Source organism: Ixodes scapularis, unplaced genomic scaffold (assembly GCF_016920785.2).
Source record: "Ixodes scapularis isolate PalLabHiFi unplaced genomic scaffold, ASM1692078v2 PGA_scaffold6__148_contigs__length_123643588, whole genome shotgun sequence".
Classification (NCBI taxonomy): Eukaryota; Metazoa; Arthropoda; class Arachnida; order Ixodida; family Ixodidae; genus Ixodes; species Ixodes scapularis.
In genome coordinates, this window is record NW_024609881.1 from 103,040,554 (window position 1) to 103,065,979 (window position 25,426).

Below are 25,426 nucleotides of genomic sequence, written 5' to 3' on the forward strand. Positions count from 1 at the left end.
AAAACTCAATTTTATTGCGTTAGTAGGTTGTTCTCGACCATGAAACTTCTATCGTGATTTCCGCAAATAACAGGTAATATTGTGGGCAAGAATATTAAACGCGTTAGAATACCAATCTTTTTTTAAATAAATGTTGTGTGGTTGAGGGTCGAGCGCGACTTTGTTGCGCGTTAACTGTGATGTGTTCAGTGAGACAATTACCGAAAGTTATTGTGGAGTCATACGTGATCTTGGAGTCATGAGAGCTTAGCAAACGATAAGTTAAAAGGCCTTTACTGGGGAAATTCACCTCGTTTTAACCACTTGTACATAGTACTTCTAGGGAAAGCTTTTTCTTTGAACTGCTGTGAGGGCTTCCGTGGCAAACGGAAACTCGGAGCGTGCCGTTCAGTTGCTGAACGTGTCATTTATTTAGCAACCGAAGCAAGCGACGTCGGTAAAGTCATTAATGCTCCGGCAGATTTTTTTTAATCGATGTTTGAACGTTTGACGAATGTCTATTTGATCTCCAACCATCCGATATAATGATCGCAGCCCGTCATAAAATACTCGCCCTTGGGCACCGCGTACAAGCTTCCTACTTTTGCGTGTTTCTCCCTTAGACCATTGCCTGTTGTCAAGCAATGGCCGCCGGTGATGCCAGTGACGGGCTCCCGATCCGCAATCCAGACTTGCACTGTGAGAGTTCTAATGCATTGCACCCGCGGAGTGCTGCACAGAAAACCGGCCCCGAAAGAACTTACCGAATGCACCGAGTGCAGACTGATGCTGTCGCCATAGATGTTGTAGAAAAGTACCGACCTCAAATCGAAACTAGCGCCCTTTTGTTCGACGTGATGGGTGGGAGTGCGAGAGTGCAGTCGCTGCCATCGTTTATCTATAAACGTTGGTTGCTGTAACGTGGAACTTACATTTGCGATGACTTCTAATTAAGCAACTCTGCTGTCAGAGACATCTACAGACGGCGTAAGTTTCCGAAACCAGCTGACTATAAAACAGCATACACTTGAGACAATTGATGGCACTGTACGCGCAAGAGCTTGCTTCGTTTTAAGCATGGTATTATGAATGAAGCACTGAAAGGATACGGCTTAAATCTAGTTCGTTGGAATATCTCGCAATACGTTTCGTAGGACTTTTCATTTCCCTGGTGAGGGTGTTGAGAACGAGAGCTTTCTCAAACAAAATACGACGGGGCAAGATAGCTGCCGTTCAAATATCACTTTGCTCAAGCCTCGGACAACGTCTCCATGTTTAGCTTTCCCGGACGCTGAGTGAATGCGTCACACGTTTCTGCTGTGGGAGCTTTGTCGAAAATGTTCCAGTTTTCATCCATACACAAATGATGCTAGATCTCGCGGCCTCTGTGTTTGTCGTGAGCCTTTCATTACACACTGCTAGGTTTCAGCGTCTGTACGGCAACATAGCGACTCAAATTTTGCAAATAAAGCACGGGTCGTCGATTCCTCCCCTCGTGAAATATCAGACGCTTAAAATTCAAGCTCGCGTTTGAGTTTGTGGCCCGTGGGACGCGATTTCGAGCAGAAAATCTACTTTTTCTTTCGGTTCCGCTGTGCGAATGCCTCATTGTAGCAGACGAACTCCCGTCGTCTGCTCTCGCTCCTCGTCTGAGCGAGGCATGACGGGATCGAATTTCGGCCCAACGGCGCTACACAAACACAACGCACAGCGAACGGCGTGAACGCTCGCCTCCCCGCGATGTCTCGTGCTCTCGTGCACCGCCTAGGGATCGCGGGGGATTTTGCGCCAAAAGTTGCGTAGCTGAGCGCCCCCCCCCCCCCCCCCCCCCCGCTACGTCAGAAAGCAAAGAATGTTTTGTTCCACGAGTTTAGCGGCAAAGAGAGCGGCAGCTGGGCACCATTAAACGGAAGATAAAACAACGGGATATACGCTAAAGGCCGGCTCTCACGTGCAGCGAAGCGCTGACATGTAGCGCTGCTCACGTGTCGTCAGCTACTTATCGTCTGCCATGAGCAACAGCTTTGACGGGGCGATACAAAGCTGGTGAACGCTCCCGTCAGGACGCGCTTAACCCAAGGTCAGCGCTATGCTTGTAGCGCTCCGCCGCATGTGTGAACAGGCCTTTATTGTCTAGGGGGCATTCATCGAGCATTTTATCTCGAAGAACGCTGCCAAGATTCCTATACGATTGACCGAGACAACGACAGAAAATACGCTTATTGTCTGTGGGAATTCGACAAATGTTTCAACTCGAAAAACACCGCAAAGAATGTGTTTCGGTGAACTGAGAAAGCGAGAGAAAAAAGCAACACCCCCCCCCCCCCCGTTATTTTTACCCGACACACTGTCGAAGATTAGGCCTGTTTGCTTCCGATAATTTGCTACTGATAACAAGCGGAATATATTGACTTAGAGTCGGGAAAACAGTTCGACGAACTGAGATTTCAACGAAGCTATAGTCCTTCGAGAAGAAGCGGTTCGAGAGAACGAGCAAGTCGCCATGGAGTCGCTGTCTTTCTGGTCCTACTTCAAGATCTCGGCGTGGACCTTCGCTGTGGCACTGGCCGTTTACAGCATATTCCGGCTGATCAGGTCAGTTTGCGTAAACCACGAGAGGATCACGTACGCCGCTTCGCTTTAACGCTGCATTCAGACTGACGTTCGAACCGCAACCGCGAAGCGGCATCCGCTGGTTGCCATCATCAAATACGCGTGAATGCTCTCGTCGCCTTTATGCGCTCGCTATATTATCGCCGACTAAAACAACCACGCGCAGTAAATGCGCAACGATCCGGCAAGTTTTTTTTCTTTTTTTGCGCGTGCTTGGTTTAGCAGATGATAGCTAATGCACAAAAACAACCAGCGGCATGACGACGCACTCTCGGGGCTGCTTGATCGTCTGCGTTCAATCTAACGCCGGCTAAAGTCGGATAATTTAAAGGGAAACTGTTTTCGTTTTTGTTTTTCTATCAAGAGCGTCTTCAGGTTTTTGTTTCTGGTGAAACAGAGTATAGTCACTCCACTGTCATTAACAGGTCACTACCCCCCCCCCCCCTCCCCTCCGCTTCCTGTGTTAGCAACCCTATACGCTGTAAGAAATCTGAAGCGTCTAAAGAGAGTTTTCACGTGACATCAATCCGCCATTTTGTTGTTAGAGAGTGAGAGGAATATTATATTTACCAGAAAAAAAAAGAACAGAGGCGTGATGAGACTAAAAAATTTTTGTATATATATTTATAATTTGAGGGTGACGTACGAATCTCCGGAATACTCAGATTTAGCACGTGCCAGACAGCTCATGACCACAAAATGGCGGACGAAATTGCGTCGGTGAAAACGCCCTATATCTTTTATGCAAAGAATATGGAAGAGCCAACCGCTCCCATCTACAGAGCGACAAGGCTGAAAAAGTTTAGATGTAGAAAGACAGTCTGCGCTGTGTCGCAGCGCTTGACGTAATCAGGCAAAATGGCATGCTTGACATCCAAACGCAGAATTGTTTTTTTTTTTTAGGGAGGGGGTGGGGTCGACTTTGGTTGGGGGGAGGGCGGTCGCCTCCGTCACCCCCCCCCCCTTCCCTTGGGTCCGCCCCTGCCCGACGCAGGTGGAATCTCAAAGACGTACTAGTCAAATAAAAACCCACCATTCCCGAAAGCATGGGCTGCCGACCGTGCCAGAGACCTATAAGTGCAAAATGTGCAAGCACACGTCAGGAACAACGTGCGTCAAAAGCACATTCTAACTTTATGTGGAACGTAAAAGGCATCTACGACTGCACCATGCGAACGTTGTTTACCTGCTCTACTGCGGTGTCGGTGGCGGGCAGTACATGGGACAAACGGATCGGGCTTTTAGGTTGCGCTTTCATAATCATAAAAGTCGCGCCACTGCGCTTCCCGACCTTCCACTCTCAAAACACCTAAACCTGCCCGAGCACACCATCGAGAGCATTTCTGTTATCATTCTAGAATCCAGTTTTCGCACAACAATTGAAAGAGAACAAAAGAAATCATATCTTATCCGCAAGTTCAATACTTAAAGGCATAAACGAAAGCCCCGGAAGATTATTTAATGCACGGCTAGCCCCTTCCTGATTGCAGAACAATCGTCCCCTCCGTCTTTCAAACTATTTCGAAACACGACCTTTACCTCGAAGCGTTAAACATTGTTGATAACTCATTCGACAAAACCTGGAATGCAAAGAAAAACTGTAATACTTAAAAAACAAGCTAGCTGGTGGTGATTCAGGGTAATAAAACCCGAGACTCAGGAACACAGAACGTTGTGTTGTGTTGTGTTCGTCCCCTTCTGTGTTCCTGAGTCTCGGGTTTTATTACCACGAATACAAAGGAAACCTTTTGGGAACGCCCTGATCGAACGGCTCCGTCAAGCGGGCATAAACTGAATTTTCCTAAGACTTCTTGTTTCGCACAAACACTGCAATCTTCTGATAGTTAATCCTGAGAGATACGGGATTTAGATGTTTCGGGAGTCACGATGCGATAAGTATCTTCTCCGGGTCCTCCACAAAGTTTCCGACAAGGGGACTGCCCCCTCGCGGCCCTGAACAACTTTATCTGCCTGCGTTTGCGCTGTACTACTATTTTTTTTTTTTTTTTTCAAACGGCGATCTGTGTTGTATTCTTACTTAAACGTGTTCTCGCTCTCCCCTATATATATATTTTTTTTTTTTTTTTTTTTTTTTTTTTTGTGGATGGGGGGAGGTTGTGTTGTTCGATATATAAACACTCTCGAACTGTATATGTTTTACCTGATAAAGAGCGGTCCCCGCTCGAAACGCCGTAATAAACTTTGTTGTAGTAGTTTCCCAGGAGAACACTTCTTTTACTTATCACCGCTCCCGGCCCATTGCTTTAAAGTTAAAGCTATATATATATATATATACGGAAGAAAACGCACTTGAGTGACGTGGTCAAGGAGCGTCAATGTGACCTCTCATGTGCCAGTCTTGAAAAAGGTCTGTCTCAGGCCGAAACGTCGACCAACTTTACCAATAATATGTTTTAAAAACTCCAACAACCGTCTCAAGTGCGTTTTCTTCCGTATATACTTTTCGTCATCCTGCGCTTCGTTTTTTTCTCTATATATATATATATATATATACACTCAACATTAAGGGGGAAATTAGTAATGTTCCGCTAGGAGTGCGACCTTTTTTTTTTACTATGGTTACTGAGGTGAAAACGAGTGTAGCATCCCAAAGGTTGATTCACACACATGCGACCAACTACGACCGACTCAAACTCAAGTTGCTTTAAAACCGCTTACTGTCGCCATCGCTGCTGCCGTGCCGCCCGTCGTCAACAGTCACGAGCTGCTTAAACAATTCCGGTTCTGTCGAGGTGGGTCGTAGTAGGTCGCGTGTATGACGACGTGTATTACTATACTGTTGCTCCTGATCCCGAATAAATAAATTTTCTTGCTTCGCAGTTGGCGCAAGAAGACGTTCTCGTATTTCAAAGATATTGGGATTCCCGGCCCGGAGCCCAGCCTACTGTGGGGAAACTTGGTGGGGTACCACGGAAAGGTAAAGCACTCGTCGAATTAATAACATTTTTTTTTGTTAGTATTGTTCATGGCCCACATTTACCGCCTCTGCAGTGACGCCGCAAGGATTGTAGCTGGCGACAGCATGGCGCTTCTATGATGTGATCAAGCGGAAATAAAAAAAAAAGCTTTTCTTTTTCTCTTTTACCGTCGGATACGCTAGAACAAGATGATGAACAGTCGCAGCTTGAATTCTCCGCCTTAGTACGCATAACGCAACGCTCCAAAGGCCAAAAACCTTCCCTATATAAGATATATACTGCGTTAAGAACGTCAATTCCAGAACTGTCATTAGGGAAAATTAAGACTAGGAATTTTAGTGCTTCCTATAGTATATACGCCACAAAAAATTACGTTAGGAGGCAAGCAATTCTGCAGAAATGCAAAATAAAGCTCAGAACTCTAAAATTGAAAATATCTCATTTTCGTATGAATACAATGTGCCACCATATGCGATTTTCTCCATTTCGTATTGGTTAAAAGAAAGGAAAAAAAACTTCACTTTAATGCTTCATCGGTGTTTACATTATTATGATATCAGCAGCATATGCATGTCACATAAACCAAAATCCCATTAACATAAAGAATAAATATTTATCAGATTTGTTTTTACACTTTCTTCTTCAATTCGACATTTGTTCGTGTATTTTGCTGTGAACGTCAACTAGAAACCCAAATGTTTGCATGCATTGTGCGGCATCACTATATACTCTTTATCCTCGATTTTGTCTTCTAACCGCGAGCTCAACCTTCCTTTAACTTTAGGGTCTCGTGAATGCTCTGACCAGGTGGTGTGACAAGTACGGCGATGTCTTCGGGTAGGCAACTTTTCAATAACGTCGAAAAGGCTTATTGCGGTCAATCGATTTCCCTCTAACGTGGAAGCCATATTTCAGGTTCTACAATGGTGACGTCCCAACCATAGTGACCAAGGACGTAGATTTCCTGTCGTTCATCTTCATCAAGAACTTCCAAGACTTCACGAGTCGGGGGGTGTGTATATTCTCAAAAACGTATAGGTTATAGATCGTATATTTATTTATTTTTTTATTTATTGTACATACCCTCAAGCGCCGAAGCATTGTAGAGGGGAGGGGCAAAGCAAACAAAAATAAAACAAACTGACAAAACAATAAAAAACAAACAACAAGAAATTGAAATATCAAAAACACACAGCCATTGGCAAAAGTGGCAAGCAATATATTTTACGGAAAAAAATAAACAAAATAAAATGACTCATGTTGGCTCACCAAACAGAAATGTAGACAAAGATTGGCGAAAAAGAGAATAATCAGGTATAGTTGCGATATCTGCTGGAAGGTGGTTCCAGTCGTTTGATGTATGCGGGATAAATGAATAAAAAAAAGTGTTTGTTTGGCAACGTGTTACTCCAACTTTATTCCGATGGTCCAGACGGGAAGAGTAATAGCTAGGCAATGTAAAGAAATGGTCTCGCAGCGACTGATGATGATACACTTTATGAAACAGGCAAAGTCGAAAAAACTTTCTGCGCAATGACAAAGAGGGTAACAATAAACTAGATTTCATTGATGATATGCTAGCTGTTCGATTATAATTAGACAGAATGAAACGAACGGCGTTATTTTGAACTAGTTCGAGAGCTTTATGCAGAAACGTGTGGTTAGGATCCCAAATAGAGGCTGCGTATTCCAATTTTGACCGTACAAGAGTGTTATAAAGAAGAAGTTTTAAGTTAACTGGGGCCGTTCTGAAGTTTCGTCGTAAGTATCCTAACATGCGGTTAGCGTTGGCGATTATTATATCAATATGAGGCTTCCAGGTTAATGTCGACGATATAGTAACACCCAGATAACGGTATGAGTTTACAGATTCAAGTTGAATGTCGGTTAGTGTATATTTTGAAGGGCGTGCGCCTTGCCGGGAAACGCGCATTAGTTTGCATTTGTTAGGGTTTAGTTCCATACGCCATTTTTTGCACCAAAGAGTAATATTATTTAAATCAGATTGCAAAATGCGTACGTCATCATCATCATGAACTTCCCGATAAATTACACAGTCATCTGCATATAAATGCATGGAGGAAGAAACACAACTTGGTAAATCATTAATGAATATTAGAAAAAGAAGCGGGCCTAAAACTGAACCTTGGGGTACGCCCGATACAATATCAGTCAGGGATGAATTAACGCCATTTAGAGTTACATATTGTGAGCGGTTGGTTAGAAAGCATTCCAGCCAGGTTAACAAGTTAGGATCTAGGCTTAATGAAGAAAGTTTAAGCATTAGTAACTTATGATTAACCTTGTCGAATGCTTTAGAAAAATCGAGAAAAATACAGTCAGCCTGGTGGTTTTTGTCCAGTATAGCATGCAAACAATGGGTGAAATGAAGCAGCTGCGTTTCACAAGAAAATGAGCGACGGAAACCATGTTGAGCAGGAGCGAAAAATGAATTGGATTCTAGGTAATTGAAAATATGAGAGTACAAAATGTGCTCCATTATTTTACAAGGAATACTTGTTAGTGAAATGGGTCGATAATTTAATGGAGAATGCTTGTTACCGGACTTATGCAGTGCAACCACCTTCGCAGTTTTCCATTCTATTGGGAGCGTTCCACACTCAAGAGATTGCTGGAAAATTTTGGCCAAAAAAAAGGATGAGTACATTTTAGTTTGTCTTAGAAATTTTGAGTTAATATTATCGCTTCCACATGACGATGATACTTTCAAAGAATCAATTAACTTTACAATTCCAGTAGGTTCCATGGAAATTGGAAACATAGGGCTAAACTCACAACGTGGAACGTCATACGATACATTTCCATCAGCTACAGAAAAACTATTTAAAAAAACATTATTAAACACTGATGGATATTCTGCTGGAGGGATTAACGCCCCAGACTCATCGCTAAGAGAAATTAAGCCGTCGTCATTTATATTAACAGTCTTCCAGAACTTTTTGGGGTCATTCAACAATAGACCCGGTAAAGTGTTCTTAAAAAAATTCTCTTTGACGTCAGATACAGCTCGGGAATATTCGACCTCAGCTGCAAAGTATGCTTCCCACCTATCAATCGTGTTACGTTGTTTAGCTGAACGAAAAAGTCGCTGTTTTTTATTGAAAAGACGTTTTAGGGTGTTAGTATACCAAGGTGCTTTAGCATCAGATTGAATACGCCTGACGGGTACATGCGCATCAATCAGTTCGTTTACTTTTAAACAAAATAATCTCCAATTTTCCTGCACGCTTCGCTGATCAAATTCTGGCAGATATGTGTCCAGATAGCTGCACAGTTTTTCATTAATAAGATCAAAATTGGCTTTATTGTAATCAGAAATAAGCTTTACTTTTTTACTATTGATTGGGGGAGCAACTTTGAGATCAAAATTTAACAACGAGTGATCACTTAAGCCTGGAAGACACGTAAGGGAAGATAGAAGGTCAGGGTGTGTGGACAGAATCAAATCAAGTGTGTTCGCTGTATCATTGACATACCTTGTTGGTTTCATTACCAGCTGTGTCAAATTAAAACACGCACACAGATCCAAAAAAAGTTGACTCTGAGTTGAAACACGTTGAAAAGAAGGTGGGTCAGACCACATGATATCAGGAAAATTAAAATCTCCTAATAAAAAAATAGGAGAACTGGGATACTGACAAACAATAGAATTCATAACGTCATGTAAATCATCAATTAATGTCACTGCGCTGTTTGGGGGGCGGTAGCAGACGCCCAATAAAATTCTTGTGTTATTTAAAGTGATACAAGCCCAAACAATTTCTAGATTGGAAGGAACATCTACGCAAAATGAAGGTATGCTCTGTGATACGGCTATGAGTGTGCCACCCCCATGTCTACCATCTCTGTCAAAACGATATACATTATATGTTTTATCTCCTTGGAAAATTTCAGAGCTGCAGACATGTTTACTAAGCCATGTTTCCGTAAGAAAGATTAGGTCTGCGTTCGTTGAGCTGACAACAGAGTTAAGCTGATCTCGTTTATTCATAACACTTCTTATGTTAGTAAACGTAACTGAAACAGATGGAAATATCTTGTCATGAGGAAGATGTAATTACAAGTTAAAACTGGAGACACAAAGTCACACAAACAAACGAGTTTATGCTCTGATGGGTAACAGATGAACTGAACAAGTTCCACTTGTCGTTCTCATGAAATAGAATTTTACTCATGTTTTATGTCGTCACTTATGAATGCAACCTCTTACTTGGATAACTTGCAAGCTTTTTTATAGAGGTATGCCCCCCCCCCCCCCCCCACCGGAAAGAAAAGGGCAACAAACTCATTCGTAAACTCATTCGTAATCCAAAAGCACATTGGTTCCAACTTCACGGTTGTTTGCCTAAAGGCTACTAACCTGCTAAGGTTTGGCCTAACAAGGTCTACTGACAAGCCAAGCCTAATCCCCGCCGTAAATGCCACCGCTTGTCGAGCTCTGAGCAATGTGCTGTGCTTCTCTCCGTAACAAACCCAATTATGGTCAAGAAGCAGATTACAATAACAATAAAGTCGACCTGATGATGTCGTTTCAAGTCCTTTTATACGCACTTGCTTCGGAACTCCAACAAAACAAAAGTTGATGCCATATATATTTCACTTCACGTTTTAGCATTGATTCGTACGCCTAAGCACCAATATTTCATCCATAGTTCATGTTACCCAAGTCTGAGCTCAGTCAAAGACAAGAGCACGCGGATGAAAATTCGTCAAGTAATAGCCCATGCGCAGTGTGATCTGTCTCAGCGAAAGTTCAGAGATCCCAACTTTTCTTGCCTTTTTTCAATCAGTAACAGTGTGTTCTGACCACATGTGATTTTTGCTCTAAACATAGTCTTGATTGCTCGTTTGATGACGCAGATCACGATGCGGACTGACGAGGAGCATCCATTCCTGGGTCAAAGCCTCCTGCACGCCAGAGGTCTTCCCTGGAAGCGCACCCGAAGCTGCGTCTCGTACGCGTTCACGTCCAACAAATTCAAGCAGGTAGCATGTACTTTCAAGAGCGTTTCAGATATCGCGCTACGGTGTGTAAAACGCGCTTTCGACTGGTCCGTATGCCATCATATATCCCGCTCGTGCATCCAAATTGGTCCCGAAGTGACAACAAATGACGTCGCAAAAACCGGTGCGCATCGTGTTCTCGGATGTCGCGATCCTGGCGGTTGGTCCTAGAAGCGCTGGCAAGTTTGAACACCAGCGACCGCGAGTGTCGTTGTCATCACGGCTTGCAAACTCTTGGCAGTAGGTATAGAAGCTTCCGGGGACTGTCAAGCTGGTAGGAGTGACCAGCAGCAGAACAGGCGTCTGCGACATCCACCTCCGCTTCTGTACCACCACCAGGATCGCGGCAGGCAAAGGCATGATGCCATCGGGCAAGAAATCGAGAGACCGCATTTGAGAACGCAGTAAACCCTCCAGGCGGAGAGGCGTTTCAAAACTATGCGGGGTGCAAGTTCGATCTGCTTCTTTTGCAGGGTTTGTGGTGACGTCAAAACGCCGAGCTTTGATTGGCTCTGACTGAAGGATAGTGGGTAGACCTCAAGGCAGCCTGCTTTGAGGTCCACCCACTATTCTTCAATCAGGGCCAATCAGAGCTCAGGGTCTTTCTGACGTCACCACAACCCCTGCAAAAGAAGCAGACAAACTTGCGCCCCGCATAGTCCTGGAACGCGTCTGCGACTTGTGCTATACCGCATCCTAAAAAGCGGTAACTTGAGTTCCACTCGATGACGTCATAGAAGTACCATGCTGTCATCGGACGCGACCCTGGCGGTGTCACAGCTGCGGTGGTAGACGTGGCAGACGCCCGTTCTGTTGCCGGTCGCTCACTAGCTTGACAGTCCGCTGAAGCATCGGCAGTCAGGAGTTCGAACGCCGCGAAGACAGCGACACTCACGTTCTCCCGTGCTTTCCTCCAAAACATCTACCCGCCAACCACCAGGATCGCGACATCCCACAGCAAGACACACCGCGGCTCCCGTGACGTTATATGTTGCCGTTCCGAGACCGTTTTCGACGCGTACGTGGAGAATGGGACGCTAAGCATCCCAGTCGTAGACGCCGTTCGAGGCGCCGTAGTTCCAGGCACCACAATCGAACTCACCACATGACGGCCCGTTCTTTTTGTTGGCAGATGATTCCCTACATGTCCCAGGTGGCAGACATTTTCGTGGAAATCCTCGGTGAAAAGGCGGACGAGGGCAAAGAGTACCCGATGCTCTGTCTCTTCCAAGGCCTGACCATGGATTACGTCGGACGCGCTGCATTCGGCTTCGACTGTACATTCCAGCGGGATCTGAAACATCCCTTTCTCAGGACGGCTCAAAGTGTGCTTCCTGGAGTCATGACAGGACCGTTCCATTTCCTGGCCCGTAAGATTTGCATTTGGAACTCTCGAAATATTGCTCCCCAAGTTGTTGTTGTCTTCAACGTAAAGACTTGTGTATTTATTTATTAATTTGGGTTACCTCACAGCGCCTGAAGGGCATTACTGCGAGGGCGGGACTTAGAGATTTTAATAAAGTTGCAAATATAGGGTAATTTCACATAATCATGGACACGTTTCAGTTGTAATGCAAATAAAAAGGAGGAAAATGCGAACATGAAAAAAGCATAAATTCAAACATCAATACTCAACGGAAGATTCAAAAACCGTGCTGGAGGTCATAGACACAATCTCACTGGTAGATTGCTACATTCGCTCGTCGTAAAGGAAAGAAAATGGAATACTTGAACACGTCCGTTCTGCTTCGCAACCTCGAGACTTTCTTCGAAGGCGCCTGACAGCATTACCTTAGTTTTAGGTGGGCGACAGATCCATAGGTACTTGAAACCTTGTTCTTTTTTTTTTTTTTACTTTCTATAATGAATTATAGAAGAGGCTGTGTTGAAAAAGACTGCTAGCACAAAAAAGCAACGCGAAAAATTGGCAACGACCTTTATCGCCAAAACCCAATAAGCAAAGGACAACTCTCCTCCCAAATCAAGCGGGGAAATCGAATCGGTGTATATGTCACCCGACATCCATTTCTCCCCATAACATAGCGGAGAAATGCACGGATGGCTCCATTAAAAGAATGACATGCTTTAAAACGCAACATGAACGCGAAGCCATCAACATCACGGGACATCACGGAGCATGAGTCTATTCTGCAACCCTACATAACACATTCTGAGTGCGGGAGTCTTTCTCTGGAATGGCCAAGAAAGGCTGAAAGTTGTAATTCCCAAGTAGAAACTACGAGTAAACCATTAGCACGGCATCCGTGGTATCGCGGCCTTGGTGTGCCATTTAAAGGCCCGTTCACACACTTGTAACCGAGGAAGACCGGCTACGACAGGACCGGTGTTTAAGCCCTATTGCGACGGCTTACAAGCTGCTCCGCTGCAGCGCATCCGGTCCTATACGCCGTCACAAGAGGAATAAAAGCCAGTCTTGTCTCGGTCGGTCCTACTCGGTTGCAAATGTGTGAACGGGCGTTAAGAATGCTTCTTCGAACCTATACTGCGTGTGAATGGGCGAGTAGACAAATGTTTTGCCATCGGATTGTTCTTTCAGAAAGTACGACCACTGTTCCCTACTTTACGGCTCCCCTCCTTTGGCTGAATGCGAAGCTGGGCACATTTACCTACGATGTCTTCAACAAACAGACCATGAAGGTAGTCGAGCTCCGACAGAGCCACCCCGAGGTGCGTATGCCGTCTGCTCTTTTCCCTCTAAGGGCCCGTTCACTCAAGAGCGTTTGCTTCGGACCGAGCTCTTGCGATCTCTATACGACGAAAGAACATACTGGCACGCGGTGCCCTCTATGAGGTGACCCTGCAACGGCATTTCATTAGAACAAACGTTTTGCGCTGTTTGCGCGATCAAATTTGCGTACTTTCTACGCGAAATCGTTTATAACATTGTTAAAAGTGTTTTCAAGCCAAGAAATAAAGAATGATGCGCAAAAAAAGATATAAAACTTACGGCCATAGAGTTATTATGATGTATGCTAGAGGTTCAACTCGAGCTATCTATGCGACTTCCGGGAGGCAAATTGAAGCAGACAACAACCCGTCTTACTTTCGAGGTACTTTTGTGCATTCCTGTAGGAAAACGCGCTTGCATTTTGTGTCTTCAACAAAAAATAATCTGGAAAACTTTTGTTATTTGGGTCGCACCGAGTACGTACCTTTATTAACACTGTAAAAGTGTAACTGCTTTAGTTAGCGCATTTTTCTTTATCAGTGAACGATGTTTGGCTTCGCTACATTTCATGCCCAAACCTCTGTTTCACAGCAGGTGTGTTAAAACAAACGACGATTCTAAGCAAAACAACAATCGAAAGGAATGTGGAGTGTTCAAGGATTACCAGCATTCCGGTGACGCTTATACATTGCTAATATGCCAGTCCTGTCACCATATGAAAATGACCACGTCCTGCATTTTTACGAGCGCGCTAAAACATTCAAAAGCGTAAAAGTACGTTGGTTATGAAAGGTTTCTTTTTTATTATTTCCTATGCCGGGCAGCTTTTATAAGGCACTACTTCTAAAAAAATTCGAGCGTGCGGCTGATTTCTAGAACCTAGAGCAAGCATATCTTCTCACAGAGCAGAAAAAAAAATAATGTAGTACTTACTTATTAAACATCAGACAATATTACGTGGCCTTCAATTCATTTGGATCGTCCATGCACAGGGAGCTACCGATCCAGTGTACTGCGCATACAGCTCTTGCCGCCTCTCTTGACTTTCCAGGTGTCCTTCTTTCGTTTGGCACGTATATCTCCCATGCTGAAAAGCGTCGACGTCGTGTTCGCGCTAACAGTGTACGACAGTGCACGTGAATACATGTACGAAGCCGTTTTAGCATCGTCTTTAATGCAATGAATTTGAAAGAAAAACGCCGCGACTGATCAATTATTTCGTCTGCCTGACAGAGAAATATTCTAAGCTACCTGGTACGTACGACTTTTTCGTGATATTTGCACTTATAATCGAGCGCAGGGAGAAAATGCACTTTTAACCCATAGAAATGCATTACAGGAAGTCAATTTTCGACTGGTTGCTGTCTGCTTCAATTTACAACAGCACACTAGCGCCAGTTGAACCCCTAGAGTACATTATGATAACTCTATGCATACGGCAACTTCGGCTGTTCCAAGGCTACCCGATAGATCGATAGATAGCGCTCATCATAAGAGGTTTTAAGGCACACGGTCGTAAGCGGTCGCAAATGTGTGAACCAGCCATATACAAAATCCAGTACATCAGTTTTCCTGCAAAGCATCTGGGATATCTAATCGCTGTAATCTACGGAGAGAGCTCGGCCAACGATCCGAGGCTGATAAAATGACTTATTTTAGTTCTGATAATATGTTTCGACCTGAAAAATCAGTGTGCCATTCTCAGCGAGGTAGGGGGGCTTAGAGCGATAAACTGGTATCCCGTTCACCAGGCAAAATTTATCCCCACTTCAGAGCCGTATATGTAGAGAGTTTGGCCATTCGTTGGGAAGTATAGGAGACAAATGAGGAGGCGCCATTGGCCGAAAACGGGCTGGGCGTGTTCCAGGGCGTCTTCAGAAATTTGAATGTGACCAACCAGAAGCCGGAAATAATGCCCTGGCGATGGTCGCGAGAAACAAACCTGATAAGTGCATCGGAGTAACTCTCGGTGACTGAAAACATGGTGCACGTGATGTTTCAATCACGCTCATCCAAAATGATGGTGGAAGAGTGTGACTAGCGGAATGATCGACATAATCCGCACGCCAAGCGCCGAGGGCCGGGAATCTGCCGTCCAAGCGGTCACACTCTTTCCGAGCAAAACAGAGTTGAGCGGCGCATTCGTTTCTTGCATCTTTCTGCATGATCATGATCAAAACAACACGTGCACCCTATTTTCAACCACGAAGAGTTACTACACTGCACTCTTACGCGCTTATTAAAATCATATACGAACATATACCTTTGATCAGAACTGTTTCTCGCTACCACCGCTAGGAGATTCTTTTCGGCTTTTGGTTGGTCAAGAGAGCATGCCAAGCCCTCTTTCTGCGTCTGGTGCACGCCCTGGCTATGTCCGCGCCTCCCATTGACCAAACTCTCTCGATACACTGCTCTGCCCCACTTGACTGCCTCCATGTTGTACCATTCTGACCCCTAGACACGTGAGCGTACCAAATCATTATGCTTTTACGCAAAACCGAGCCGAGGTTTCTATTGCGATCGCTGTACAAAAATATAATAAACTATTTTTTTTAATACTGTAGGCCATAGAGATCAGTGTCTAGCACCGATAAAAACCCAAAATATAGTATGGGTGGAACCAGCTGAACATTTAAGGAAGGAGACACAGAAAAGTCTCCTTCCTTAAATGTTCAGCTGGTTCCACCCATAATGTATCATGACCAACTAGCTCAACTCATTCCTGTACCAAAATACAGCACCGCCGCTGACGGCGTCTAGCGGAGGCATTGCGAAGCTGCCCGAGTTTTTGTCGTAAAAGCACAATTTGGACTCAAAAGAAACGAAACATAACTTATGTCGTCGGTATTGTTATTCAAGATCAACAAGCTATCATTTGTGCGAGGTACTTCATTAACGTCTAGACGTAAAACTATATGGTCACGTGTCTAGTGGTCAAAAATGTGCGACATGGCGGCGGCCAGTTGGGGGTCACTTTCAGCTGCCAGTTTATTGCTCTAAGCCCCTCTACCTCGTTGGCACTTTTACACTGAATGTGACATTTCACTATGCTCCGAGTTTCAAGGCGCCGACTGCTTCTGCAGTCTCGTCATTCGCCGTCGTCCTTAGACAGGCTGCAGCGATTGTCTCTCGCAAGTGCTTTTTCCGGAAAGCACTAGTTTTTTTTTTTGCTGCTCGATATAATTGCGGGAGAGAGTGATACCACGGAGCCTGGGACGCGTCCCCGACTTGTGTGTTTAGCGTCCCATTCCGCCCATGGTTCGAAAGTGGATCCGAATTCGTGGCAACAAATGTGTCCTGCTGCCGGATGTCGCATTCTTGAAGGTGGTGCAGAAAAGTCAGTGGCAAAAAATTTTGAGCGATCGCGAGCGTCCCGTCCCTGTCGTCCAAGCGTCCCAGTCCTGGAGGCTGAAGCTTCGTTGGACTGTCAAGTTGGGAAGCGACCAGCGGCGAACAGGCGTCTGCCATGTGCACCAACGTTGCTGTGACACCGCCAGGATCGCGGCCAGCGACAGCGTGACACTTTTTTGACGTCATCGGGCGGGAATCGAGAAGCCACTTTTAGGACTAGCTGAACATCGAAAGTGGTCCGGAAGGGGGCTACAAATGACGTCACAAAGGCCGAATTGTCACGCTGTCGGACGTCGTGACCCTGGCGGTTGGTCGTAGAAGTTGCCAGGTTCGGCAATACATAACCCAATTGCGCTAGTACTTTTTTTTTTCCAAGGCGATAGTAAGATGTACGCCACTCGCTAAGAACTACGTTTCTTTATGCAGGCAGTAAGAGTGAGTTCTAGAGTTACGTATACGAGCAAACGCAAACCCTTCGCGATAGCGTAAGCCTTGCGTGTTCCACACTGAGCGTGCGCGGAGCCCCAAAGCTGTGTTTTAGATTGGCATTGGCGACGACGACGCACATGCGCAGCGTGGAGCACGCAACAATAACATTTGTAAGCAGCCGTGCTTCGAGAGCTACTCTGGCCACCGCGGATGGGAAACGCTTTGTTTGGGTGCCAGTATAGAAACCGTGGGTATGCCTCAGCGGCCTCAGCAATCCTTCACTATCGGACGATCTACCCACACCAACAACAAGATGGCGGCGTCCAGAGGCCGTACTTGCAGACGACTATGTGCAACATTAAAACTCTTTCGTGTTCTGCGTGCCATTTGGTCCGCTCCTTGCGTACGTCGCGCGTTTGTGTATACGCGCCGATTTCGCCCACGTGCTTTTGTTTTTCCCCCGACCTCAGCCATAGCCTCCTCTATACTCACAAAGCCTGGCAGTTTGACGACGCAGCCATAGACTGCCCGGTCGCAGATTTGGAGCGCGAGGATCTCGTAGCACAGAGCATCAAAGAGCTATTTCTCGGGGAACCTGGACGTCAGCGCACAGCTCTTGCAGCGGCGAGGACCCGAAACACACTTGTTCGCTCGGGAGAAGTGTGTTTCGGCGTCTCGCCGCAGCGGGGCGCCAGTCACATGGCTCTCCTTTCATCCGTTGTCTGCCGCTCTACCTTTTCCATTTTGGCGGCCTCTTCTCATGGCGATCAGCTAGGCTTTGTCAGTATTAGGAGGCTATGCCAAGGCGCATTTTGAATCACCTGCTCGCCGTACAGTAGCCTCTTTTTCTATAATGCAGGCTAAGAAACCAGACATGCTACAGACGATGTTGGATGTGGAGGCTGAAGAAGGACAGCTTCCCGAAGCACCTCAGCTCCTCGATGGTACGTTGACCTATCCTTTACAACATCGCACGGATCCGCAGGCGGACTCGTGTACACTCTCGAAAAATCCGGTGCGCCTGCTTCCCCGTAAACCACTTGGGGGAGCCCCATCGCTGCACGGAAAGGGCTCGGTATATGACGAAACTGAAAATGCGTTTAGAACTAAATTTTAAGTCCGAGTTGTGAGTCTGGGCACGTTGTAAGTACGTGAAAGGTCGTGCGTAATATCACAGGGCAGATCGATATTTTTTTTTTCTTAAATATAATTTTAGCATCGTCATTCGCCGAGCACCCTCGGTAGGTAGCAGCGATTGGCTATGTCAAGTGCCTTGCGGGAAAGCAGACTCACCGGATATCCTAGGGTGTGCGCCATATTTGCTCTTTCTCGCGTGAGTTAAACCGTGGTGGCGCCAGTGTGCAAATAGCCCCCAACCACTCCCGTTCTGAACTAGACGGCGGGTTTCGCAGCATTTGCGAAATCAAATATACACGCTGTTTTCTGGAAATGACCTCTTATAGCACTGTCATACTTAACTCTCTCTCATGATAAAATAATAATGAGTAAAAACTTTGGAAATATACGTGAACCGGAAGAGTGCCGGAGCTACCCAGTAGACGGCGCCACTGAGTTTATTGCCAAACAAAAAAGGGGCGCCCACGCGAATCAGCAATGCTTTATGTTCTTTCGTTAGCTGACGCCAAACTCTACAAGAGAATGAGTCCCGAGGAAGTGGCCATCAACACAACGATCCTGTTCATCGCTGGGTGAGTGACTTCGAATAGAGCTACAAAACTTGAAAGTATAAAACAGCGAGGACGAAAATGGGAACAGGACATCTTTCATACTATGAATGGATGAGACGAGCTCTCATCCGTACTTATTATAACTGATAACCTAAGAAGCGCAAGGAACGGCTTTTTTTATGTTCACACTCCTTGCTCCGTGATTCGTTCTTCTGTTATCTAATCCCAATATCATCATCATCATCAGATTATGTTGTGTGGTCATGATTTATGAACAGCGAAATTGCCAAGTGATTATGGTGTATAATGATAGCGATAATGATATTGTCGGCACTGGCCACGTCCTGCGTTTCTGAATAACTATAATTTATTATTAATATTAGTATTATTACTATTAACATTATTACTCCGGCGTTCGCTCTACTAAAGTGGAAAGAGTGGAGAGATTCGCGGGAGGAGCTTCACCTGCTTTGTTTAAAGGAGGCACTACACCACTTTCTACGATAGCTAATTTATGGTCATAACTCAATCGATGGGCTCTAAGTATTCTGAAACAGCAAACATTACATTCGTGCCTAGCCGATTTCTTTATTAAAATCGGTATAAAAAATCGATTACTTCGGAACCATCACTGACACCAGAGGGCGCCATCGGACGAGGAGAAGATGGAGAGCCTATTGACTGCAGAGAGGGTCCAACTTAAACCGTGGGGAGCATTTGCAATTTAATGGCGGATGCCTCCTGCGAAGATTGGTTGCAAGTGCGCATGCGCTGTGTTGTCGGGTGGCAAGGAGAAAAGCGGGTTGAAGGGCTGAGACGTTTGCAGACGACCGTTGCGCTCGTAACCTCCTCGCATCTCGTATAGCGAACGCGACCCACACACCACGTGACCCCTATCAAGCAGTTAGGAACTCTCTGTAATACAGGCTCTCTGGGAGAAAGGTTTCTCCTCGTCCGACGGCACCATTTGGTGTCAGCGATAGCTCTGACGTAATCGATCTTTGATAGAGATTTGATTAGAGAAATCGGCTACGCATGAACCTAATGTGTGGTCTTGTTATTTAGACTTATTTATGGTGCTTCCAAACAGCTTAAACGCCTAAATAGGGTTCCACGTACAGATAGCCAATAACGATACAAAGAAAATAAACAAATATAGTCACAACCTATTGAGCGATCTATCGGATTAAGAGCCCACAGATTAAGTTATTACTATAAATCAGACTTGTACACGTTACTGAAAAAAAGTAACTGATTACAATTACAATTACTACAGTCAAAAAAGTAACCGATTACCGTTACTGATTACTGCCTCCCAGAAGTAATTGAACAATTACTGCAAAGTAATTGATTACTTTTCAAGTTACTTTCACGTTACTTCTTATTGCGATGACAGAAATACACAAATACACAGTAAAATATTGCGTACACAATTTTGTTTGGTTATTGTTGCCTTTTTTGTTTTCAGACCCGGGCCTTGTCGTGTAGCTGACGCGTCGACCTAAGGAACAAAGCCCACTAAAAAGTCAATAGCGAGTTCCCGCTTCCCGTCGACTTTATCAGCAATCTGCAACGAGATCCGGAACTCCCCAGCCAAGGCTGGTGGCGCGCTTGTAGAAGAGCATGGCGCAAAAGAAAAAAGGATTTGCCGACTAATCCTAGTTTTATTTTTTTTAGATGTTAAAAAAATGTCAATCATTTTTGCTCCATGGCTGAGTGACTATGTTGATTTTTGTGAGAAAAAAAAATTGTGGAATGAAAAATGTAATTGGTAATTGTGTAATTGATTTTGTAATTGATTACAGAAAAAAGTAATTGAATTACTCCGAGCGTTACAGCTTGACAAATGTAATTGAAGCGTTACAAAATTACACTTAACTGTAATTGATTACAAGTAATCAATTACTTGTAACGCGTTACGTACAAGTCTGCAATAGACTATCGCAGAAAGTGGTTTATTGCCCCTTTACCTATAATAAAGTATAGTAGTTTTCTTTATTTATTTGTGTGGTGTTTGGGGGCCGGGGGGGGGGGGGGGGGCTGGGGAATGCAATGCTTCTTTTAGAGTGGAGTCGCAGCATAAAGTGCAGTACTTCAACTATAGGGAAGATTAGGGAACTGAAACAAGCGTGTCTTGGTCCAACTCCTCAGGTTCGAGACGACAGCCACTGGCTTGAGCTACCTGGCGTACACCCTGGCCAAGTACCAAGACGTGCAACAGAAAGTGCGAGACGAAGTGGAAGCCGTCGTGAAAAAATACGTGAGATCTTTCGACTGGCCTCCCGGTATAGTATATATATATATATGGGTGGTTTCATCTCAAATCGTGCAGGCAAAAAGGGTCGAATTTTTAATTTCGACGAAAAAAATATATGTTATGGCGCCGTTTCTAAAACCGTAGTCGACACAAACCGCAAGTTCGTCGGATTTTTTGTTCTCGACTTATGAATTTTTAAAGAGGCCGCGGCGAAAAGCAGTGTTTTTCACACCCGTCGTGGGTCGGATGTTTCGCTTGATCTCCCGCCATGGATTTTCAGTCCACATTATATTATCTTTTTTGAAGCACTCTGTGGACACATTTAAAAGGCTCCAATACCATGAAATAATTTTAGGCCTTTTGCTTTTTTTCTGTAAAAATGTCAAAAACGCCTCCTCGGTCAATTGTTGACGAACTTTGACAATTAATTACTGGCGATCTACTTGGGTTACACCGATATCTTTTATGTCCACGGAGAGCCCAAAACACGCTCTTTATATTTATTATAAAATGCTTTGGCTGTATAAATTATCCTTTGCGGTACGTTTACGTTAATATTATGCAAAAACCAAAAAGTACCATTTTTGAAATTGATTTTCTCAAAAAACCCATTTTTTATTTTTTTTATTTTTTGTTCAAATGTAGATATGATAGTTGTCTAAACGAAAATCAAGCCTAGAAAGTGTATATTTTGTTTGCATGTTTTATATTTAGGCCTCAATATCGGATAAAGACGTGTTTGTTTTGCAAGACCTAAGTCAGACATAGCGACCCATGCGTCTCTATGAATTGTGAAAACGTTTTCTTGGATTTTCTTCTGCATTTTGTAATCAATTATATACGGATTTTGTGGTATTGAATATTTATGTATGTTTTGATAAGAGCGGGAACCATGAGATACATATCTAACCAAATCAGCAGGCCTAGTAGACTTTCAATAACCAAAAGGCACAGACGTTGTATTGTTTCGATTTATAAACCTTTCAAAATAAACTAGCACGACTAGCTATTAGCTGTCATATTACTAAGACCAAGAAAGTCACCACATCGTCGATATATTATATACAATTCTTTACGAAACCAAACACTGGGGCTTGTTCACCGCACATCGCAGAGGTCACCAGGGAATGTCCTTTCACTTCCGTAATACACAAAAGTGGTGACACAGAAACGGTCCGAAACACACAGAGAGTGTGTCATGGAGAGGGGTAGGAAATAAAAATAAATAAATAGGAATTAAATTGCCCAACTCCGATCTTAACAAAAATTGCGTTAAAAAAAAAAGTATTTAGGTACGAGCGGTGGCAAGGCGATAGGTCCACGCCTGGTGGAGAGTCAGGCAAAGAAGTCGACGGCACGTGAAGGTAAAACAAAAAAAACAAAATCTGTAATTTAATAAAGACGGGAAAACTCAGCCGCACATGGCAAGAACAAAAACCAACTCCCCCGGGCATTCCCTAAACGGGACGCAACCAAATGCGTGCGAACACGCTCTCTACATCACCGCCAGGCCGCTACGCCATGACGAAATAAACCCAACAACTGAACAGTGCTAACAAGCAGTTAGTAAGAAAACATTAAAAAAAAACGTTAAGAAAAAACCGCACCCGAGAAACAAAGTTCAGCGGGGCGAAGAAACACACACGAGTCGGTCCCACGACATTGAAGTCTGGCAGGATGACGGCGTCCAGATGATGCTCGAATCTGTTCCTCCCTCTATTACGCACATCCACGACGGCTGTGCGGAACAGTGGCTGTACGAAAGAAAGTGAAGAATAGATTCGAGCAGGCGATGCGCGAGAAGGTAACCGGGACTATGCTTCAAGCTTCATATCGGGAGAGGAGCTTTCGAGGTAGTTTCTGCAGTTACTCAAACTTTCTCTTTCCCCTTCCCTTTTTCAAAAGAACACGTCAGCCGGCGCTAACGTTTCATCTCGGGAGAAGCCCACTCTTCACAAACGGCTATAGTTGACAAGGAGGCTGACTTCGACCCAACTAGTCTCCGGGCAGAATACAAACACAAGTATATTTACCAACACGCTCGTTTTAATGTCAGTCTCCGGGCTTTACTGTTTCCAAAAGAGATAACCCTTTATAAGGACAGAACGAGTGGGTTGGTGGGGATAATTAAACTTAAACACTCCCTTCTCGTTTTCTTCCTCAAGTTTAATAGATAACCCTTCGGTGCTATCGAATCTCCCCGGAGAGAGAGAGAGAGAGCACGGCCGTTTCAAGGTAAGGATAGGGCGCTCGAAGCTAGGGCAAACAGGCGGTATCGTTTCACGCATGCACGGATGGCTGGTTTCAAATTTCCCCACATCCCTAACGAAACCGGCCCATCTTCGTGTGTGCGTCTGCGGGATTTTTGTCCCGCGCCGCCGATTTTAGCGCGCACGCGGCGTTGTTTTGGCTGGCAGAACAGTTCTTGACCGTCGACATTGTATGGCCGTGGTGTCCTCATTCTTTCAGGCAACGATTCCTTTACTTTCCCTTGTGCAATGCTCTGACAGACTCCTCCTGGGTGGCTGTCACTGCTCGCCGCGTCAACGACACAATCGTACCATTTCACTCCTCGTGACACAGGGTGCGCTGCTCGCTTTACTGTCTCGGGCCGTCCTATCTAACACAACGAGCATGAAAGGTCGTGGTCATCTGCTGGCTCCGAAAGGGCGGGACGTTCCTGCAGGCCAATGAGGGCCCCGAATCAATAAGACGGCTGCCGACTCCTACACGTTAAAAATTTACGACACCTGCTGGTCTGTTAAGAAGTGTTGCTTTCTCTTTTTGGAACTCCTCCAATGTAGCTTGCCGCCTATAATAAAATTTAAATAATCAATAAATATATCAGGGTGGAAATACTGTATTTCATTTTTATGTGGGAACGTTGAAAAAAAGAAAAAACTATTTCCAAGCTTGTGAAGACGCGCAATTCGCAAGTATATTTCGAGCCGTAAAAACACGTTTTTGTACGATATTGATGCTTAAATGTAGAACATACAAACAAAATATACACTTTCTAGGCTTGATTTTCGTGTAGACAACTATCATATCTACATTTTAACAAAAAATAAAAAAAATAAAAAATGGGTTTTTTGAGAAAATTCAATTTCAAAAATGGTACTTTTTGGTTTTTGCATAATATTAACGTAAACGTACCGCAAAGGATATTTTATACAGCCAAGGCATTTTATAATAAATATAAAGAGCGTGTTTTGGGCTCTCCACGGACATAAAAAATATTGGTGTAACCCAAGTAGATCGCCAGTAATTAATTGTCAAAGTTCGTCAACAATTGACCGAGGAGGCGTTTTTGACATTTTTACAGAAAAAAAGCAAAAGGCCTAAAATTATTTCATGGTATTGGAGCCTTTTAAATGTGTCCCCAGAGTGCTTCAAAAAAGATAATATAATGTGGACTAAAAATCCATGGCGGGAGATCAAGCGAAACATCCGACCCACGACGGGTGTGAAAAACGATGCTTTTCGCCGCGGCCTCTTTAAAAATTCATAAGTCGAGAACAAAAAATCCGACGAACTTGCGGTTTGTGTCGACTGCGGTTTTAGAAACGGCGCCATAACATATATTTTTTTCGTCGAAATTAAAAATTCGACCCTTTTTGCCTGCACGATTTGAGATGAAACCACCCATATATATATCTGGCAGATGGCACTTTTATCGGATATATTTCGACTCTCCTTCCGGGCCTTCCCTCATTCTGGCGACGGGATCCCTGAGTTTATTAACGGGGAATATTATTCAAATTCGCTGAGACATCAGTAATCAAGTTATTATTAAATACGTTATGATTTATTGCCCTGGTACATGTAGGCGTCTTTCGTTCGGACGGTCGTGGTTTGGTTTGGACTGGACTGGACTTGACTGGACAGGTTCCCGAGGCCGAGGCGCGGTGCGCTCAGTTCTTTCACTCGTTAAGTCTATTTTCCCTTTTACGAAAGAGGGAAAGAGTCTCCTGGCACGCTTCCGATGACACACCGCGGGAGCGGGAGAGGGAGAAAGCTGTGGTGCCTCAAGTCCCTTGCTATTTTTTTTTTACAAGTAACGACAACCGACACAAATGACAGAGAACATTCCGCTGGAACAAAATGGCGGCATTCAGTTCGGACGTCCGCTGTGCGCCGCCATTCGCTTCCTAAAACTTGCGCCGTCATGCAGTCGGCACTTCAAAGAATGTCGCTACTTGTAGGATGCTCTTGTCTGTAGGAACTTTAGCGGTGGCTGCATCCGAAACCGTCGACGCCCTGAAGAACAGACCGGCTCTCCGAACACAACAGTGTGCGGACCGTCGCGAGGTTCCCATCTTTCGCTGGATGGGAAGCTCTGCGATAAATGCTAACGCATTCAATCGAGAATCACCGCAGCGAAACCAGGGACTTCGGCATCATTTATTTCTTTACTTATTTTTGTTTTTTTTTACCTTAATACTAAGCGCAT

The 25,426-nt window shown here is 44.6% G+C and overlaps 1 protein-coding gene across 1 annotated transcript in view; it reads left to right on the forward strand.

Moving 5' to 3' along the window:
* The first annotated feature begins 2,472 nt into the window (after positions 1-2,472).
* Positions 2,473-25,426, forward strand: part of LOC8041207 (cytochrome P450 3A14) — a 33,594-nt gene continuing 10,640 nt past the window's right edge. Inside the window, exons 1-10 of the mRNA XM_029967548.2 lie at positions 2,473-2,574; positions 5,434-5,530; positions 6,316-6,368; positions 6,447-6,543; positions 10,413-10,538; positions 11,689-11,926; positions 13,114-13,244; positions 17,888-17,972; positions 18,665-18,737; positions 20,868-20,976. Of these exons, the coding sequence (XP_029823408.2) occupies positions 2,483-2,574; positions 5,434-5,530; positions 6,316-6,368; positions 6,447-6,543; positions 10,413-10,538; positions 11,689-11,926; positions 13,114-13,244; positions 17,888-17,972; positions 18,665-18,737; positions 20,868-20,976 (1,101 nt within the window). The 5' untranslated portion in view covers positions 2,473-2,482. The remainder of the gene's footprint in view (positions 2,575-5,433; positions 5,531-6,315; positions 6,369-6,446; positions 6,544-10,412; positions 10,539-11,688; positions 11,927-13,113; positions 13,245-17,887; positions 17,973-18,664; positions 18,738-20,867; positions 20,977-25,426) is intronic.